At 51.3% G+C, this 18,555-nt stretch overlaps 4 protein-coding genes and 1 long non-coding RNA gene across 5 annotated transcripts in view; 2 read left to right on the forward strand and 3 right to left on the reverse strand.

The window, feature by feature from the left end:
- LOC135828479 (histone-lysine N-methyltransferase SETD1A-like) overlaps nt 1–7,663 on the forward strand; it is a 21,376-nt gene extending 13,713 nt beyond the window's left edge. Inside the window, exon 11 of the mRNA XM_065340926.1 lies at nt 6,356–7,663. Coding sequence (XP_065196998.1) covers nt 6,356–6,529 — 174 coding nt within the window. The 3' untranslated portion in view covers nt 6,530–7,663. The remainder of the gene's footprint in view (nt 1–6,355) is intronic.
- On the reverse strand, nt 1,216–2,789 carry LOC135828260 (uncharacterized). Its single transcript, XR_010555610.1, has 2 exons — nt 2,522–2,789; nt 1,216–2,373 (listed from the first exon to the last, which is right to left on the reverse strand). It is a non-coding gene; the product is annotated as an uncharacterized LOC135828260 (long non-coding RNA).
- LOC135828678 (uncharacterized) lies at nt 3,488–4,629 on the reverse strand. The gene has a single exon (XM_065341099.1). The coding sequence runs from the start codon at nt 4,619–4,621 to the stop codon at nt 3,488–3,490; it is 1,134 nt and encodes a 377-aa protein (XP_065197171.1). The 5' UTR covers nt 4,622–4,629.
- A 51-nt stretch (nt 7,664–7,714) lies between the features above and the next one.
- LOC135828480 (mucin-2-like) lies at nt 7,715–13,745 on the reverse strand. Its single transcript, XM_065340927.1, has 2 exons — nt 13,280–13,745; nt 7,715–9,644 (listed from the first exon to the last, which is right to left on the reverse strand). Exons 1-2 carry the CDS (start codon nt 13,659–13,661, stop codon nt 8,149–8,151), a joined length of 1,878 nt encoding a protein of 625 aa, XP_065196999.1. The 5' UTR covers nt 13,662–13,745; the 3' UTR covers nt 7,715–8,148.
- A 382-nt stretch (nt 13,746–14,127) lies between these two features.
- On the forward strand, nt 14,128–18,145 carry LOC135828347 (diacylglycerol kinase theta-like). The gene has a single exon (XM_065340797.1). The coding sequence runs from the start codon at nt 14,314–14,316 to the stop codon at nt 17,089–17,091; it is 2,778 nt and encodes a 925-aa protein (XP_065196869.1). The 5' UTR covers nt 14,128–14,313; the 3' UTR covers nt 17,092–18,145.
- Nucleotides 18,146–18,555: the final 410 nt, after the last annotated feature.

Here is an 18,555-nt window from a genome sequence, read left to right on the forward strand (position 1 = left end):
AGAGCACGCGAAATCTACACGCAGTGCAAGCCTGTCTACAAAAAATGCCACAAGGACTTTTGATTTGAGCTGTTTTGTTTTTGTTTAGACGTCTTCCTTTTTACGACTTCAGGATGCCTTCTCAGGATCATTGCTGCGTTCCTCACTGTCAGAAGAGGAGGACGAAGCAAACAAGTCATTTCACTCCTTTCGTCGTGTGGAGCCACAGCGGCCTGGAGCAAGCGGATCCAGGCTATTCCCCGTGAGGAAGGACGTAGTTTTAGGGTCACTGTGAATATTTGAGATGCAGCGATCATTTCGATCCCGAAGTCGAAATCGTTTTGCCCAGCTCTACAAGGGCAGGATGAGTCCAGGAAACCAAACAGCTGTCCTACGGTACCAGGTTTGCTTTTCGCAAGAGAGTGGAGTCTGGACGCTCTGCTCCCCATGCTCGAAAAACAGTATTTGCTGAGCCTAGTGCAGTTCGGTCATGGAAGTGCAGCGTCTGCATCACGAGCTCCCCATGCTCGCAAACCAGTATTTTGCTGAGAGGCAACGGCATTTTGAGTTGGAAAGGAACCTGGCTTAGTGCAGTTTGGTCCTGTAATGGAAGTGCAGAATCTGCATCAGTAGTTGGCAGCAAGTAGAGCTCGTGTACAGAGTCTCGTGGAGCAGTTGGACGATGGGGTGAAGAAAGCCGAAAAACAGCTTACGTACAATAACATAAAGAAAGACTCTGAGCCGCGCCAGTTTCTGACTGGTTTGCCTTCAGGTGTTTGGACCGCGCTCTGTGGGACTTCTTTGAGCCTAGCCGAGAAAATGTACTGCGCCAAGCCAGATCTGCGAAGACGGAAGCTGAGGGACGGCGGATACAGTTGGAGGTGGCCGTAAATCGCCAATGAGCATGTAATGGAGGATCAGCTGCTATTGGCATTGATGTGTCTAAGCCTGGGCCGAATGGGACAGAAGCTGTCATGCGTGGCACAAGTTAATCATCCGTTTCACGGTATATACTATATAGCTAGCTGAGCTGGTAAGATGTCTTGTTCCTCCGTTTGGGCATGATCCCCATTTGGGCGAGCTGGCGAGATGTTCAGTCTTCAATGCCATGTACCGCAAGACATTCTGCATTGTGGATGAAACAGTTCTATTTTGCCATGCACTTAGGGTTCTCGCACCGGCACAAGACCCAACAGATCCTTGCGCTCTTATTTTCTCCCATGGTAACATTGCTGATCACAACACCCGGTAGCCAGTCGCAGATGCAACCAAATCAACCAGGTTCTCTTACTCTTTTTTTCCAATACTGAAACCAAAGGTATACCAATATTTGCATCGAATGCAGTGATGATTTCAATACTGTCCACTAGTACAACGCATTACCAGACTGGCATATAATCATGATAATATTATCCATTTCGCAATCACTGTCATTGCTTTCTTAGATCTTCAATCATCAATATCGGACCATAAACCGTCTATCATCTGATATTATATCATCATTAGTATCCTGCTACTATCCTCCTCTAACGATGAGCTCGAAGAAAAGAAACAGCGGTCTAGAGGCGTAAACAATATCTGTCAACGGAAGTGTCCTTGCTGTGCTGGTGTGTTTATGCTTCGTGCATAAGTTCGGCAAAGAGCGCATGGTGGTGGCGGGTTGAGGATGTTAAATATACTAGAAAATAGTTCACTCTGAACGTGCAGGGGGGGTATATTCATAGGTTCGAAAGCACCGCACACACACTTTGCTGCAGACAGCGGCAAGCTTTGGCTCTCGTGCTTCGAAGAGGGAGCAATCCACTGCACTACGCTTGCGATTAACAGCAAGCTTCGACTTTTCAAAGGTACGACTCATCATTGGCTCTGGGGTAATGTTCCTGGAACAAATGCCCCATAGCCAACTGAGGGCCAGGGAGCACGCAATCTGCCTTCCTGGGCGAGAAGTGTTCCAGCACAAGAAGCAGCACGAATACATGCTGACAAAGACCACCATCACCACCAGCCGGCACACAGCACACTGTTCTTCAAACACCATCCACTCCGTCCATGTGTTTGCACTGTCCTTCTCCAGCTCTTCACGCTCAACAAATAACACGCACTGCTCATCGTTTTTTTTATGCTTCCTCTGGGTTGGCTAGCCCTTCGACTTGACAAAACAGCGATCACCACTGCACTGCTATCGTCACCTCATAGCAGTCCCTTCCACCAGTGGCTTTTCCTGTCTTTGCAGGGTGTCCAAGGATGGCTGCTGTTGTCACTACAGGCAAATCAGAAGTACTTTAGTGGCTGATGTCCAACCAGATCGTTGGAAAATCGACTTTTCCACTTCAGGGCTGCTGATCGCGACTTGGTGACTTGGCAGCACCACGGTTACCTTCATAGAAGATGGCTCTGGAGAGGAAAAGACAGACCAGAAAAAGGTTACTATTATCTTCAGCACCGATCGGAAGGAGAAAGAAATATGGTCTGCTGTAGCCTATGCACAAAATAAATCTCACAACACGATTCGCGATTCGAATATTTCAACAAAAAAACTCACCTCTGGAGTAACTCCTGTTTGTGGCCCGAGATCGTTCCCTCCCGCGCCTTGAAAAAATCCTGCAGCGGCATCACAGTCCATGTCTCTCTCGGAGACTCTGCTCCTACCAGCAGGAGGTTTAGCACCGCTCGAACCCATCGCAAACTACTTGAACTAAGCAGAAGACATTCCAAAACAAACCTGAAACACACTGTCAAAGATGCTGTCACGTTCAAAAACTAGCTCGATCGCGAGTGAGGTTGCCCCCGTGCTCGAACCCAGTATAATAAGGGGATCGGTCTATTGCATGAAGAGGTGAAGCGAAATGTAACACTGTAGTGGCCCTACATTTTTACTGCATAAATAACCAGTTTTCAAAGCTTTTTTTTTCTTTCGTTCCTACATCATAACACGCATGCTCGGCCAGTCCTTCCTCGGCCTTGTTTGAACGCGTCAATGGCCAAGATAAAGCCCATGGGCACTCCCCGGTGCATAAGTAAATGGGATGGGCGGGAGGGACTACAGTGTTACATTTCGCTTCACCTCTTCATGCAATTATGATTATACATCAGAACAAAGTTCCTTGTATAATCGTCAATTGCACATCAGAGGCTCCGCTCCATGTAACACTGTAGATTTCAACGCTCAAATCAGAGGTGAAGCGAACACCACAAGACCGGAGAGAGGGACCAACGCAGGCCATGAAAACCCCCAACCGAGCATGCAGCACACCATGCACACCACCAAATCAGTAAGGAACAGGGTAAACCGGTGCCACGGAAACTTGCCGCAGAAAGTGACAAAAGGCCTGTCCAGAACAAGGACACAGGCGTAATGGCAAAAGGAAGAATAAATGAGGAAAGCCGTGTACTATACACATACACAGATAGAACGGCATTGAGAAAGCCAGGCACAGACAGCAATCGGATTACTGAGGTAGACACAAAGTCACAGACTCAGAACCTGGCCAGGCCAACATTGGTAGCGCTACGGCGCAAGCACGGAGCGGCAGAACTGCTGATGTGCCGATGGGGAAGAGTCGCTGGTCTCACCCTCCCACGGCTTGAAATAGAAGCGCTGGAACACGGATGCGCAACTCCAGTCAGCACATTTCATGATGTCCACTGTCGACATACCTTTACGCTTCGCAGCAGACGTAGAAGCGGCACGAGTGGAATGGGCACCAAACAATGATGTATCCACACCAGCCTTGGACATAACCTGCTTGATCCAACGAGCAATCGTTGCAGAGGTGACAGGGTGGTGCGGACGCTTTGTGCTGAGGAACAGATGTGCAGAAGATGCCTGCCGCAGGTCGGCGGTCCGACGCAAGTACTCCCTGAAGCACTCCACAACACAGAGTGCAGGAGTCACAGGAAAGGCAGCAAAGGTGACAGGTCGGGCTGGTTCCGAACCAGGGCGATGCTGCTTAGGGGGTGTGAGATAGTCAAACACCACGCCCTCGGCAGAGAAACGATGAGAGTTGAGGCTTAGCCGGTGGAGGTCCGAAGAGCGCCGAGCAGCAGTCAAGGCCATCAGAATGGCCAACTTGCCAGACAAGACAGGGAGAGACAGGTCCGTGTTGGCAGGCAGTTTAGAGAGCCAAGAAGTGACAATACCCACATCCCAAGTATGTGAGTACCGCGGCTGCGGCGGACGCTCTAGGCAGATACCACGGAGCAAACGCACCACCAACGGGTGCTGGCCAATGGGTGCACCATCCAGCTCAGGCAGGGTAGCAGACATCGCTGACCGATAGACATTCAGGGTACTGTAGCTGCGGCCGTCCTCAAAGGAATCGGCCAGGAACTGGAGCACCATAGCTAAAGATGGGCGAACGGGATCCACTGACCGTTGACTGCACCAGCCCAGCCACTGCTCCCATGCCGATGCGTAAGCGGCATTGGTTGATGACCGCCAAGAGGAGGAGAGGAGTCGCACGACCTGTGGAGAAAGTCCTGCTGCATTGAAGCGCTGCTGGAGATAGGCCATGCGGCGAGGCGCAGGTGGCGGGATAGTACCAGTGGGTGTGGATGGCCCGAGGGTGAGAGTAGCAGGCAGTCGAATGTGGGCAGAAGCATGGGGAAATCGACCAACAGCTGCAGCAAAGTCGCGTACCATGGCTGCGTATCCCATACTGGTGTGACCAGTATCATCCGGCAAGTATGGAGTGAGGCCACACGATGAAGCACCCTGTCCAGTAGGCAGAATGGTGGGAAGGCATACACTAGGAGCCGCACAGTTTATTTGAAATTTATATACAATTTTAGAAAAGCACATGCACCCTAGTATCACATAGGATGTGTCATATTTTCAGCACTAAGTCCAACGTTCATGACTATACATGTATGCTTGTATCAATTGACGATTATACAAGGAACTCTGTTCTGATGTATAATCATAACTGCATGAAGAGGTGAAGCGAAATGTAACACTGTAGTCCCTCCCGCCCATCCCAGCCGATCTATGGCGAGTACGTGTACGTCGTTCACATGAAGCAGAACGATAACCATGATAACGAGGGGGAGATCGTGAGTGGGGTGGAGATCTGTCCCGTGAGCATGATCTAGATCTATCTGTACGTAAATCACGTGACCCGGATACGTCAGTGACGTCACCCCTAATATGGCCCCGGCCGCCATTGCTGGAATGGCGGTCCGTGGAAAAACCGAGGCTTGCCGAACGACGTTCGGCCAATGAGACAAAACGAAAAGGCTCCCCGCCGTCTACCCGAGAGTCATCCTGGTTCCCTTCCCTGTTGGAAGAGTTCCGAGCCTCCTCCATTTCTTGACCGCCAGAGGCTGCGGTGGTGCCACGACCAGTTTCTAATCCGCCCGTGGGTGCGGAATTTGAGGAAATTTGTATACCGTTCCCCGAAACGGTGTCTCCTATTTGTTTTCCGCGGGAGTGGGCGGATGCCGCGATGGCAGATTGTACCTCTGGCTGCGCCAGGGTATGCAGCAAATCCAAAACAGCGTCCATCGTGGAGATATTTTGGAAAAACTCGAAGAGGCATACAATGCAAACTACGCAGAAAATGCAGTAAAAACAAGGCCGAGCATGCGTGTTATGGTGTAGGAACGAAAGAAAAAAAAAAAAAAGCTTTGAAAACTGGTTATTTATGCAGTAAAAATGTAAGGCCACTACAGTGTTACATGGAGCGGAGCCTCTGATGTGCAATTTTACATTTATCCAGAGACTTCTGGATAAAAATGTTTTGTACGTACATGTACATGTGCAGTCTTGCTCGATGAAATCCAGTCTCGTCGCTCAAGTTAGTTTGCGCCTTCCATCGTTCCGCAGCCTAGTGCTCGTTGGTCTATGGCAGCGCAACGCCCGGCGCGTACTTGAGTGACGCGACTGGATTTCATTGAGCAATACTGTAGAATGTCATATGGTAGAATACGGTGGTAAACACACACCTGGCAAATATGGTAAACCGGTGGCAACTGAAATCCGACCCGCTGGGAGGTGCGTTCACTTTCTAGCGGCCTCTATTTCGTAGTGTTACACTCCCTTGCCGGGTCTTTGCGATGTGAGCGCACCGCTCAGGGGTCGGATTTCAGTTGTCAGCACTGTGTATGTAGGCGCAACAAAGCACCACTCCCTGCTCAAAACACAGTGTGTTTCGGGGGAAAGCGCGAGCTCCAGTGTGGGGAGCAAACGCTTTCCTGATTCTTAGAAGGCGTGGAAATGTAGCGACGTGAATACTGGCATTGGGCACTTTACAGCATGTCACCGAATTTGTTTGATGACTGTGTGTACATGTTGCTACTGCTGCTGCTGCTGTTGTTGCTGTTGTTGTTGTTGTTGTTGCTGTTGTTGTTGCTGTTGCTGCTGTTGTTGCTGTCACAGCCCAACTGTTACGCTAAGATCATCACGGTGGGAGATGAGAAACGCATTGTCATCTACAGCAAGCATGAGATCCAGGTAGGGCAGGAGATTACCTATGATTACAAGTTCCCGCTTGAAGACGACAAGATCCCGTGCCTGTGCGGTGCTCCGAATTGCCGAGGCACGCTCAACTAGCCTGCCAAGATTCACGCTTGAAGACGACAAGATCCCGTGCCTGTGCGGTGCTCCGAATTGCCGAGGCACGCTCAACTAGCCTGCCAAGATTCACGCTTGAAGACGACAAGATCCCGTGCCTGTGCGGTGCTCCGAATTGCCGAGGCACGCTCAACTAGCCTGCCAAGATTCACGCTTGAAGACGACAAGATCCCGTGCCTGTGCGGTGCTCCGAATTGCCGAGGCACGCTCAACAAGCCTGCCAAGATTCACGCTTCAAGATTCTGTGCCTGATCCGACGTTCCTGATTGTCGACGCACACATCCCAGTAGAGGTGATGATGTCGGACGAGGAGGTACGCGATGTGCTCGCTTCATCACTGTATAGTGTTCACGAGCAATGTGGGAGTGCTTGTGTGCATACATCTGTGGGAGTGCTTGTGTGCATACATCTGTGGGAGTGCTTGTGTGCATACATCTGTGGGAGTGCTTGTGTGCATACATCTGTGGGAGTGCTTGCGTGCATACATCTGTGGGAGTGCTTGCGTGCATACATCTGTGGGAGTGCTTGCGTGCATACATCTGTGGGAGTGCTTGTGTATCTGTGGGAGTGCTTGCGTGCATACATCTGCACATTCTTACACATATGATCGTCACGTGTCACTTTGTTTTCCAGTCTCATCGGTGTTCTTTCCTCTTGCGTCTCGATCCCAGTAACTGGCTTGGTTCACATCGGGGAGTAGTTATGTACCGATATTTTTAATACTCCTGAGTTCATTATTCCGTGGCCAGTGTGTGCTTGCTGTCCGGGGGAAAGTTCCCCTCATGAAACCCATACTAGTTCACAGCCGATAGTTTCGCCCCGCATCCTGCCTGCTGCGTACACTCTGTACTGTGTGTATTGCCTGTGTGCACAGCTAGCCGTGCACGTGTTCTGTGCATTCTGTTCGCCCCATGCACCCCGCCACGTGTTGCCGTTGATTTCCCAGCTTCGGTTTATTATCCGAATCTCTTTTTCTTTCTTTTTTTTAATATCTCCTCCCGTTTATGTTTTTGTGTGTGTCTTGTCTGTGTGTGTGTATCTTGTTTGTTTGCCATTTCTATGCTAAACGTGAAATATTGTGGCGGGTCCACTTGAACTCTAATGCGGATGCTATGAGCCGGCTTTGTGCATGGAGGGGCGGAAAAAAGAAACAGGAGAACCGGATATGTTTTGACTAGCATAAATACCATAGGGGATATATGTAAATAATCTATGTGGCAGGAATCTTGATGTTGAGCCCTGGGCTGTGTGAACGACACTCTACTGGCTGCATGTCTGCCGTGTATTGTAAGCAGATGGGGATGGGGGAGGGGATTGGGTCTTCTGCCTGTGACAAGAGAGAGCGGAGAATAACAATTGGTTGCATGCTGGATCCACTGAAGAGGGAGGGGGGAGAGGAGACTCGGAGAGAGAAGAGAGAGAGAGACAGACAACAATGTCCAGCTGCTCCCACCAAAACAAAAAAAGAAAAGGGGAGAAGCCAGTGCATGCATGTACAGCTACGCAGGCCTAACCGAACGGCAACGTGCATGATAGTGCAAATAAACTAAACATGGCCTAAGCGTGCGGGCGGTGAAGTAGCAGACGAGAGGCACGTCTCAAGCACAGTGGCGATACTTGTCACGTATCTCCGCCAATCGCCTCGCTAGCCTTGGCTGGCGCCTGACGACATAGGATGACGAGCGGAGAATGCGTGGCTCCGTTTCGTTATTCCGCTGCTGTTCTCGGTGTGGAACTTGTGTGGTTGGGTGAGCGGGCATTGGTAAAGCCGTTGTTGTTCTTGTTATTGTTGTTGTTAATGCCACTGATGGTGATGGTGCTGCTGGTGATTCTTGGTGTGGAACTCGTCCTTGCTGTTGCTTGGTCTGAACTGCAGACGACGACGATGATGACGGTAGAGCTGCCGTTGTTGCTGCCGTTGACGATAGCGGTGGTACTTTGTGGCAAACTCGAGGTTGCCGCTGTGGCTGTACACGAGAGAGTGGCGGATATGCGGTTGCCGCAGACCTCGATGGCGATTTAAGCAGTGCCTTTGCAGTCTCAGCAGCAGCAGCAGCAGCCGCCGCTTCTATTATAGATTGCAGGCAAGGTGGCGTGGATGGAGTGCTTGCTGTTGTTACGGACGTCTCCATAGATAAGTCTGACTGCATTGGCAGCACTGGTGAGACTGCCTCTGCCGCCGCCACCGACCCTGCTGTTGTTGCTGCTGCTGGTGGTGGTGCTGCTGTTGTGGCTGCTGTTGGCGTTGCTGCTGGTGCTGCTGGATTGGTGTTCAGTGGCAGAGTCGCAACAGGCATATGCACCGATCTAGGTCTCGTTGGCGTGTCCGAAGCACACGATGATAACGGGCACACTGGCGACGACGCTCTACCGACGTGTGAAGTGTCGTCGGCAATGGAGTCGGAACACAGCGACGAGCATCGCCGACTGCGTAGCTGCCAGGCGGAGAAATGCGGGGATAGCTGGCGCAGACGCATGGCTATCACGCGCTTTTGGGCGCAGGTCAGCCGCGACAGTGACGTTAGTTTGCCAGGTGTGGCAGGGTCACGACAGGTGCTGCTGCTGGTGCTGGTGGTGGTGCTGGTGTTTGCTGGTGTGCTCGGCTGTCGTGACGCAGAGCGGAGAAGTTTGTGCGAAGGCAGAGGCTGTGTGACGGGTGTCCGGTCAGGCGGGAGGACGTCTACAACTGAACCACAAGCTGAAATAGATGACGTGGGCGTCGACGGTACATAACCTTGCGCTGATGAGGGTATACATTCTGGAAGCGGTGTCGCAGGGCATTGCGTTGTTTCTGATGATGCGGTCGTGCCGACTGGTGATGATGCTGCAGGGCGCTCGGAAGGCGCAGTACGTTCAGCCGTCTCCGATAACGTCGCAGGGCATTCGGGCGTTGCAGACATCGGCAGCACACCGCATTCTTCCGCTCGTGTCACAAGGCACTTTGGTGACGGTGTCATTGCACGCACAGGTGATCGTGCGGCTGTTGCGGACGACGGGGCTGGTGAACCGGACAACGCTGGGTCCTGCTGGATTGCAGAGTGCTGGGCCGATGGTAATGATGCACGACAGGACTTGTCACCTGCTGTGGTGTTGCCTGACAAGCAGCAACACACATATACACACACAGAACGTGCACGCGCACACACACGCGCCCACACACACGCACACACACACACACACACACACACACACAAACGATCACGATAACAGCACACCACAACGTCGGTCAGCACAGGGTCTTCAGGGACCGCGACACCAAAGATGCACATGTATACACAAAACCATGATCCATTGCACGCCACCACTGCACAGACAACATGCATTGCACGCCACCACTGCACAGACAACATGCATTGCACGCCACCACTGCACAGACAACATGCAGCTTTGTTCCACAAGGTGCTCAGCACTGCAGCATCGTACACATAGGATCCGGGCAGTAAACATAGGGACGGCGTGGAAAGCGGTCTGCAGCATATGCCCTCCAAACGTGAATAAAGCACCGTGGCGCGGCACCACAGCCCACTGTACAGGTACGCTAAGCTACGCTAAGCTGCAGTGACAGCATTATTAGGGAAAGCAAAGGGTACTGCCACGCCATCGCTTCTCTATCATCAGCCAGGAAGGGACCTACAAACAACGAGACAACTTATGACACTTCAGACCCAGCAAACATCGGACAAGCTCTCCGCTAAAACCCCTCTTCTTCAGACGGAAACACAAAAGAACAAGCAAACGCCAGCAGCACCTGACAGTTATAGAAAGCAGGCGACGACAGGTCGCACAATGGTGAAACGTTGCACCGACATGCATGCTACACACCTCCGCAGCCAGGTGCCCGAGGGCTACATGCATGCTGCACACCTCCGCAGCCAGGTGCCCGAGGGCTTACACTTTAGGCACACGCAGTCATCTCGGATACAGACGGCGACAGAGGTCAGGTGACAGGGTCACGCATGCACCCACCCACACATGCACCCCCCCCCCCCCCCACACCCACCCACCCACGCACTAGAAAGATCCAGCACACAAGCGTGAAAGCAATGTGCTGACACCACAGAACGCTAGGCCAGCACCACAGGCACAGGTGCCAAAACAACAACAGATCAGGAGATGTAAGCGCAAGGTGGTGCTTCAGAAAGATTCAGCACCTCTAAGTTCCCCACATACTCTTGGGGCTACTTGTCAGTTATAGCACTCTGGCAAGGTACGTTCGGGCCTGGTTTAAATGCTTAAAGTTGCATATTCTTGTTTATGCACTCCTGCATGTAGTAATAATTGTCTATAGTGATCACATCACTCTTCTTCAAACACCAACACTATAACAGATCTCTAGTAGTGACTACACCCAATTTCCTAAACTTGCTCCGATCGCTTCGATTTTGGTCTCATTTGATTCTCCCAGGCGTAGTACATAGGCAATCTGCAAGTATTATTCAAATCGGCCCAGCCATTCTTGAGTTATAGGCTATTCACACTACGTTACAATATGCGTCACGTTTTGGAATACGACGTACTGGCAGACGTCGTTTTCATGCAGGAGCATTCACACAGGCGCGCACACGCTGCTCGTACAACTGTGTGTACAGCGTCTTTTGGACACAAACTGCTGGGAACGACAGAACGAAACTCGGTACAGGGGTCTGGATACGTCGTCTACGTTTTCGTATCAGGGGTACGATTTTCCCGCCCTGTTCCATGTTGTCATGGCTATCCGGACAAAAACGTCACGTACGCCACATTTTGGGCGTAGTGTGAATGGCCCATTATAGTAATTTGAAGTGCGCCAAGTTGGACTTTCGCTGGAAACAGAAATGAATGGGAGTGATGGGAGTGATGGGAGAATCGAGACCGACCCCACACTCAGTGCATGCCGTATAGTGTACAGACTGCCAGTGCACACGCCTCGTCACTCGAACTGCGTACGAAATCGCATACTTTGGTATGCTGGCGCAGAACAAATTCGCTCGTAGAGGAAGACGAAAGCTTCTCACCGCCTTGTAAGTTCACATGGCCAGTAGTTTTTCGACGCTGAAGACGATGGAATAGTCCGCGACGCTGCGACCCAACCAGAAGAACCCGAAATTCAAACCCTGAAAAAGCGCGGAACGCAGAGCTCCTGAAGTTTGTCGTATGGAAATTGGACTTCGGGTCTCAAGGGCACGAACATCTCCTCTCTCAGATAAAGCAACCCACTCGATGCGATATTCTACAATTTGACCTGGCCACGCCGAAAAGCACTGCAATGTCGGATTCTCCCATCGGAAGTACATGAATAACAACTTGTTTCCAAAAAAACAGCGTCTGGGTGCGAGGGAGTAAAGTCAATATCTCTAGCTGTACTGCCCCAAATCGATTCATGGATGGAATCTCGTCGTTCGATTTCATGTCTTGAGCCCTGGAATCGGTTCGTAATCGATCCATCCTATTCACATGGGGTGATGCGAATAGCCAAGGGTGATTCATGAATAGATTCAACATCGATTCGTCGGCAAAATCGAACGCACCCAGTGGGTATGCATACTTGCCAACCTCTGGCAAACAGTTTCCTCGGCACCGAGGAGGTTTTTCCTTGATTTTGCCCATTTTTCCTTGATCTGCACAAGCATTCGCAAATAGTACAGCATGTACGACAAAACGTACTTGTTCAACCGCTAACCCAAGAGGACATGCTCGCTATAGAGCTTCGTTGTGGGCACAGCACTTGTAGCTGCTATGCACGCGAGCATTGAAAAACTGAAAACAACAAAAAAAAAGGTGCTGACGGACATTTTTCGAAAACCCAGTAGATGCTATAGCTTTTCCGGTATGCCGGGACGAAAGCAACTTTTTCCTGGATTTTCCCGGAAACTCCAGTGGGGTTGGCAAGTATGGGTATGTGTTCGCGCATAGGACAATGTCAGGCGACAAGCAGTAGATAGGATTCATAGCGACCTCGCTGCATGACGTCAGCTCCCTCACCAGATACATACGCATGCGCATGAAACATTTCTTCCTCTTTGTTCTAAATAAACACCAACCATTAGACAAAGTTGCCCTCTCCCTCGCAGTTGTATTTATTAGGCACCAGGGTGGTATGTCCCGGGATTCATCTGTCTCCCCGTGAGCAGATACGACATCTGCCATCTTGGGCCTAAAGATTCAAGACAGTGGATAAGGAAGTTTGGTCGGTCGCTTTACCCCTACTTGATTTCAATTCTTTTCTGACCTTTCGATGTTCTGTCAAAGGTGAGATTTTCTAAATTATTCTGTATGATCATAATTATAGGGGTTTTTTAAGGGCACGTTCGATTGGTAGGATCGGGATCCCGATCCACCGGATCCACTGGATTCGCACCCTTTCGATTGGTCGAATCCGGATCCAGATCCTTTGGATTTGGATCCGGTCAACCCACCTCGGGGAGCAGGGTTGACCGGATCCAAATGTGACCTTTGTGCGTATCTGGCGGGTAAAAATCATTTTTGTACACATTGTGGTACGCACACGTGGATGGATATAGAGCTTGTTGACTTTTTGTACGACGCACGCGGTGAGTACGACGCTCACCCTTTTTGGGTGACTTGTCAACATGGCAACAGTCAAGGTCCAAAATAAAGTGTTCAGTTGAATCTGAAGGATCCGAAGGATCTAAGATCTGGATCCCGATCCTTACCAATCGCACATGCCCTAAGACTAGAGTTGAGAAGCTTTTTAGCATCATAAAATGAAAATTTGCAATCACAACATACCTGATTCTGACCAAAGAGCAAGCTCGGACGGGTCCAAGGCACGATTCTGCGACAGGACTTTGACCATCGCGTCACTTCTGTCCCTCAGACAACTAACAAAGTGCTTGACGTCGACGTCTTCAGCCTCTTCAACATCGTCTGCCCAGCACGGCAACGGTGCATTCTCCACGAACATGTCCAAAGAAGCATTGCCAGCCTCCACCTCTTGCCATACTGCAGCGCATCCAACACCACGCCTTTCTTTCATATTCCGTATCTGGCCTCTGTCTTTCACAATTTTAAAAGTTCGCAAGTCGACCACATCGGACGGAGTGTCGTCTGAGTATTTCTCAAAAATGGCCGTAAAATTGGCCCGCACCTTCCTTTTGCTCTCTTGAAACATTGTACTTTCCTTGCTGCTCCAGCAAGTAAATTGAAAGCATGCAGTGTAATTGATAAGGTATTCAAATGGCAATTTCAAGTAACTAAAAACAATTATTTGAAGTTTGAAATCAATACTGCATGCTTTCTCCATTATTTTCCCGCGTTTGTGGAATCTGCTCATGCGCGCATGCGAACCGGACTTCTTCCAGTCCGCGAGTAGTAAATTACCGATATTTTACTACTCCCTGCTTCATTGTACATCGTGCGCTAGCGCTCCGCAACGAGTAGCACGATCAAAACAAAAGGACTCGTTCCGACTTCCACGGTGGCGCACTGAACACCCGCACACCCAGCCTAGCCGCAGAGAGCGGAAGCGTGTGTGGAAGCGTGCATGACAAGATCTGTGCAGTGCAGAGTGCAGAGACCTGCTGTACTGGGGCACTGAATGAGGGGCAGATCAGAGTTTGAGTGTCAGTCACACGGCCGCCAGTCGCCCACAACTTCACACCAGTCCAGTCAACAATGAATTTTCGGTACTTTCTTGTTTGTTTACCATGGTTTACTGTTTCGTAGTTTTCATGTAGGCTCGGAGAAAAGGTGTGAGGAGTCATTTGAAGGTCGCATCTGCGACACAACTAGACAGTAGAAAGCTCGTTTCCTTTGCCCGCACGATGTCCAATGGAGGAGGCAGTGCGGATAAATCAGGCAGCCATACGTATCACAAGAAGACGTTTCGACCTGGCAGTGTATGCCATTACTGTGGAGAGCATGTCTGGGTTTCCGGCTATACCTGCAAAGTCTGCCGGTTTGTCACTCACGAAAAGTGCATGAACGATGTAACAACACCCTGTACAAGCGTGGCTCCTGTTCTTGTCAAGGACCCCGTCGCGCACCGCTGGGGAGAGAAACAAAAGTTCAAGCGTACTTTCTGCAATGTGTGCAGGAAGCGAATGGACGACAGCCTTGGATATCGCTGTGAAGTCTGCAAGTACTATGTACATGCTAGCTGTAATCAGTTCTGCGTGCAGGACTGCAAGCGTGTGGCCACGTACAATCCACATGTGCCCCCAGAAGAGTTGGGAGTGCAGCTGCATCACTGGAGAGAAGGCAACCTCAAGCCATCCTCCAAGTGTGCTGTGTGTAAGAATGTCTGCAGCTCCCAGGAGTGTCTAGTGAGTCTACGCTGTGCGTGGTGCTGCAAAACCGTGCACTCCAGCTGTCGCCAGTTTCTGGATATCTCCTGTGAGTTTGGAGCTTTGAAGCACCTGATGTTGCCTCCAGCATCAGTGTCGATGCCGAACATGGCCATGACTGTCTCGGGCCCCTCATCATCCCGGAGTAGTATGTTTGGCAGCCGCGAGGACTTGTCAACTGACTGTGTATCGTGTTCAACAGCACTAGAAGATACAGTGAGCATCAGTGATGCAAACAGTGATGGAATGTCGATTTGTAGCAACACGATAAAGCTGAAAGTATACGATGGCCATTCCCGGCGTCAGTATAAGTCTATACGTGTGTCGTCTGATGCTACGGCAACGGAAATCCTGTCCTGTGCCCTGCAGGAGTATCAAGTGCCGGCATCAGATAGCAGAATGTTCATGATTGGCGTGGAGAGAGGCGCCATGGTTGCGCCACTCGATGACCTATCAGAGTGTACCGTTGCAGCGCTCCAAAACGGCCCACCGCTCGTCATACGCTCGCGTTCGTCGGAGAACGAGGACATGGTTATTCGGGTCTTCCCAGGCCAGTTCCCCTCCGCTGCCGACTTCAAAACGCTGTCAGTATCGCCAATCACCACGGCCCAAGAGGTAGTGGCCACTGCGCTAACCAAGTATGGCATACCTTTCGCAGACACTGACCTGGATGACTTCGGCCTTATCGAAGTGAACCTTTTCGAAGGTGTTCGCGAGCGGTTGCTGGACACTCACGAGAAGCCATGGAAGATCCTGCACGACGCCGGTAAGCGGTCTGTTCGCCATGTCCAGCTGACGCGCTTCTACCTGAAAAACCTGCGCACGAAAAACAGCGTCCACCTCTATGTAGGCAACCTGCCCACTAGCTGGGAGGTTGAGCGTTACAGCGAGAAGCTGAAGCAAGCTATGGGTCTCATCGGCACCGGCAAAGTGGAGATCGGTCCTATCTTCCCAACGTTTGGCGCGGTTATTATTCAGTTCACGAACAGCGCTGACGCGTTAGAGGCCTACCTTCAGCTGAAGACGGCTATGCTGATCGAGCAGAAGAAACCTGTAGTGATTATCATTCCGGAGATTGTGCCAGAAATTATCAAGGACGACTGCTCGCCTGTGCTGGCCTTTGTCAATGAGCGCAGCGGAGGCGGCCAGGGTGTCAACCTGCTGACAGCATTCCGCCGCTTTCTCAACCCGCACCAGGTGTTCAACCTGTCAACCGGTGGCCCACTGCCGGGTCTGTACGCGTTCCGCAACGTGCCGTCCTACCGCCTGGTCGTGTGCGGCGGTGACGGGACCGTCGGTTGGGTGCTCAGCTTGCTCGACGAGCTGCGACCGATGCTGAAGTGCCAATCGCCAGCGGTGGCCGTCATACCCCTGGGTACGGGTAATGACCTGGCGCGCGTCATGAAGTGGGGCTCTGGTGTCGGCACGTCCAGCAGCAATGTGCTGGAGCTGCTGATCGGCATCAACGAGAGCGAGACCATCTCCATGGACCGGTGGGTGATCCGGTTTGAGAACGACGCCGGGGCCACGCGCAGCGCCGTCGACAACCTGATCACGTCCGATGGTGAAGCGCACGTGCCAGGAGAAGTGGACGCCGGCCTCATGACAGTCGAGTCCTTTCTTGCGTGCTCCGTGAACCACTGGTCCACGGCCATGGAGGAGCAGTCGCAAACGTTCATCATGAACAACTATTTCGGCGTGGGCATCGATGCCGACATTGCCCTCAAGTTCCACTTGAAGCGCGAGGAAGCCCCGGAGAAGTTCAACAGCCGCATCCACAACAAGGGGATGTACCTGAAGATGTCGCTGGCCAAGATGATGCAACGTAGCGGCAACCTCTGCAAGCAGCTTCCGCGCGTGCTCTCGATCGAAGTGGACGGTGAGCTGGTCAAGATGCCCAGCGGTGTGGAAGGCATCATTATCTTGAACATCAGCAGCTGGATGGCCGGGTGTGACGCGTGGGGATCGGATCGCGACGACAAGTTCAAGCCGGCAGCGCTGAACGACGGAATGCTGGAAGTGATCGGTGTCCAGGGCGTGATGCACCTTGGCCAGATCCAAGGTAACATACGCGGCGGCCTGCGACTTGCGCAGGGCTCCAGCCTCGTCCTGACCATGGCTTCGCCAATGCCCGTGCAGATTGATGGCGAGCCGTGGCTCCAGCCGGTCAGCCGCTGCACGGTGCAGGCCGGTCACTCGGCGCAGATGCTGCGACGACTGAAGAAACAGCACTCGGGGGCCACCGCTAACAGCTGAGCAGTCAGCCATAATGTACGTGAGTCTCTCTCCTATTGCTCCTTGTTGATAGTACGCTATGTCGTTGTGGCTGCATTGGATTGCCATGCTCGGCTGCCTTGCCATGGGCACATCGTGTTCTCTCTTCTCTCTCTTTTTTTACGAAACCCGTCCGCTCTTCCCAGTCTGTACTGAAACGACTTGAGCCCTCGCCTTGAGTGTACAGCTCCCCCCCCCCCCCCCCCCCGGTCCGTCTGTCCGTTCCTGTTTCCCTGAACTTGGCTTCATCCATCTTCATTCTGTCTTTCGTCAGCAAGTCACTGTCGCTGTCCTGCATGTACATAGTAGCTATCTGAACACACATTTCTTATCCAGCTGGCTGTCTGTTAAACGCTCTTTTTTCGCCCCTGTTGTATTCCGTCTCATCCGTCCTGTTCGTGCAACCTCCCTGCCCATACTCGACACATAGCAAGCAAGCACACCCGTCAAATTATAGTTTGTACGACGTACACGCAGTAAACATTATCATTATATTTAGAGAACGTTGTACAGTCCACCTCTCATTCATGCCCACCACGTATCTGTTTTCTCTGGCATAGGATAGCTGTGCAGTGCAGCATGCGTGCGTGCTGTCGTTGCTCGCTCGCTCTCTGCACAGCGACCACCTTGCCAGCCATACCTTTATCTACTATCCAGCATGCTAAACATCCTAGGTTCATGTGCTTGTTCATAACTACAATCTAAAATCGCTTTTCTTCTCATCAAATCCCATACAGCTAATGATAAACTGCTCAGCTCTGTGCTTTCCTTCGTCTGCATTAGAGGAATTGTTTCTCCCTATCAAGCCTCTTCTCTTCCATTATCCCTATCTTAGAACTTAATCGTAGCTGTGTATGTGTTTCTCTTCTCTCTCTCTCTCTCTCTCTCTCTCTCTCTCTCTCTCTCTCTCTCTCTCTCTCTCTCTCTCTCTCTCTCTCGCTCTCTCGCTCTTCTTTGTCGCGTCATGGACGTCGTAATCGTTGCATGCAGGATTGTGCCCTCTGTGGTCCATGACAAAAACTAGTTCCTCATTATACCTAGCTGGCTGTGTGTTGTACGGTGCTTGTTGGCATGCGGTTGGTGTGTGGTGCTTGGCATGCAGCAGAGCACGCCGGTAGCGTCTGGTGGCGAAGGCACGTTCATCCAGTCTCTCCTACAGTGTGCCGTGTAGCTGGTGGTCACTGGAAACTGGCAAAGTTGACGTCTGGCGGAGACAGAATTTTCAAAATATATGTAGGTGCCCGGTTGTATCAATATAACGGTCGTTGCCAACATCATTATACAGTAGGTATCGGTTATACCAAGAGTACATGAAAACCAGAGTGTGCAGCTCGGATGGGTTGCTGTCACGGCGAAATTCCGTGATTACATCATTTTAGTGATGTAGTGCGTACAAGCAGGCCTCTTTCTGCACAACTGCAGCTCAGTTGTATGCACTACGCCATT

The sequence above is a fragment of the Sycon ciliatum genome, chromosome 12 (assembly GCF_964019385.1).
Source record: "Sycon ciliatum chromosome 12, ocSycCili1.1, whole genome shotgun sequence".
Taxonomy (NCBI): Eukaryota; Metazoa; Porifera; class Calcarea; order Leucosolenida; family Sycettidae; genus Sycon; species Sycon ciliatum.

Coding starts and splice junctions, on each gene's coding strand:
- LOC135828678 (XM_065341099.1), bottom strand. CDS start 4,621: ATGGTACGCGACTTTGCTGCAGCTGTTGGTCGATTTCCCCATGCTTCT.
- LOC135828480 (XM_065340927.1), bottom strand. CDS start 13,661: ATGTTTCAAGAGAGCAAAAGGAAGGTGCGGGCCAATTTTACGGCCATT. Junction 9,645..13,279: donor TGCTCTTTGGTCAGAATCAG/GTATGTTGTGAT, acceptor GCTGCTTGTCAG/GCAACACCACAGCAGGTGAC.
- LOC135828347 (XM_065340797.1), top strand. CDS start 14,314: ATGTCCAATGGAGGAGGCAGTGCGGATAAATCAGGCAGCCATACGTAT.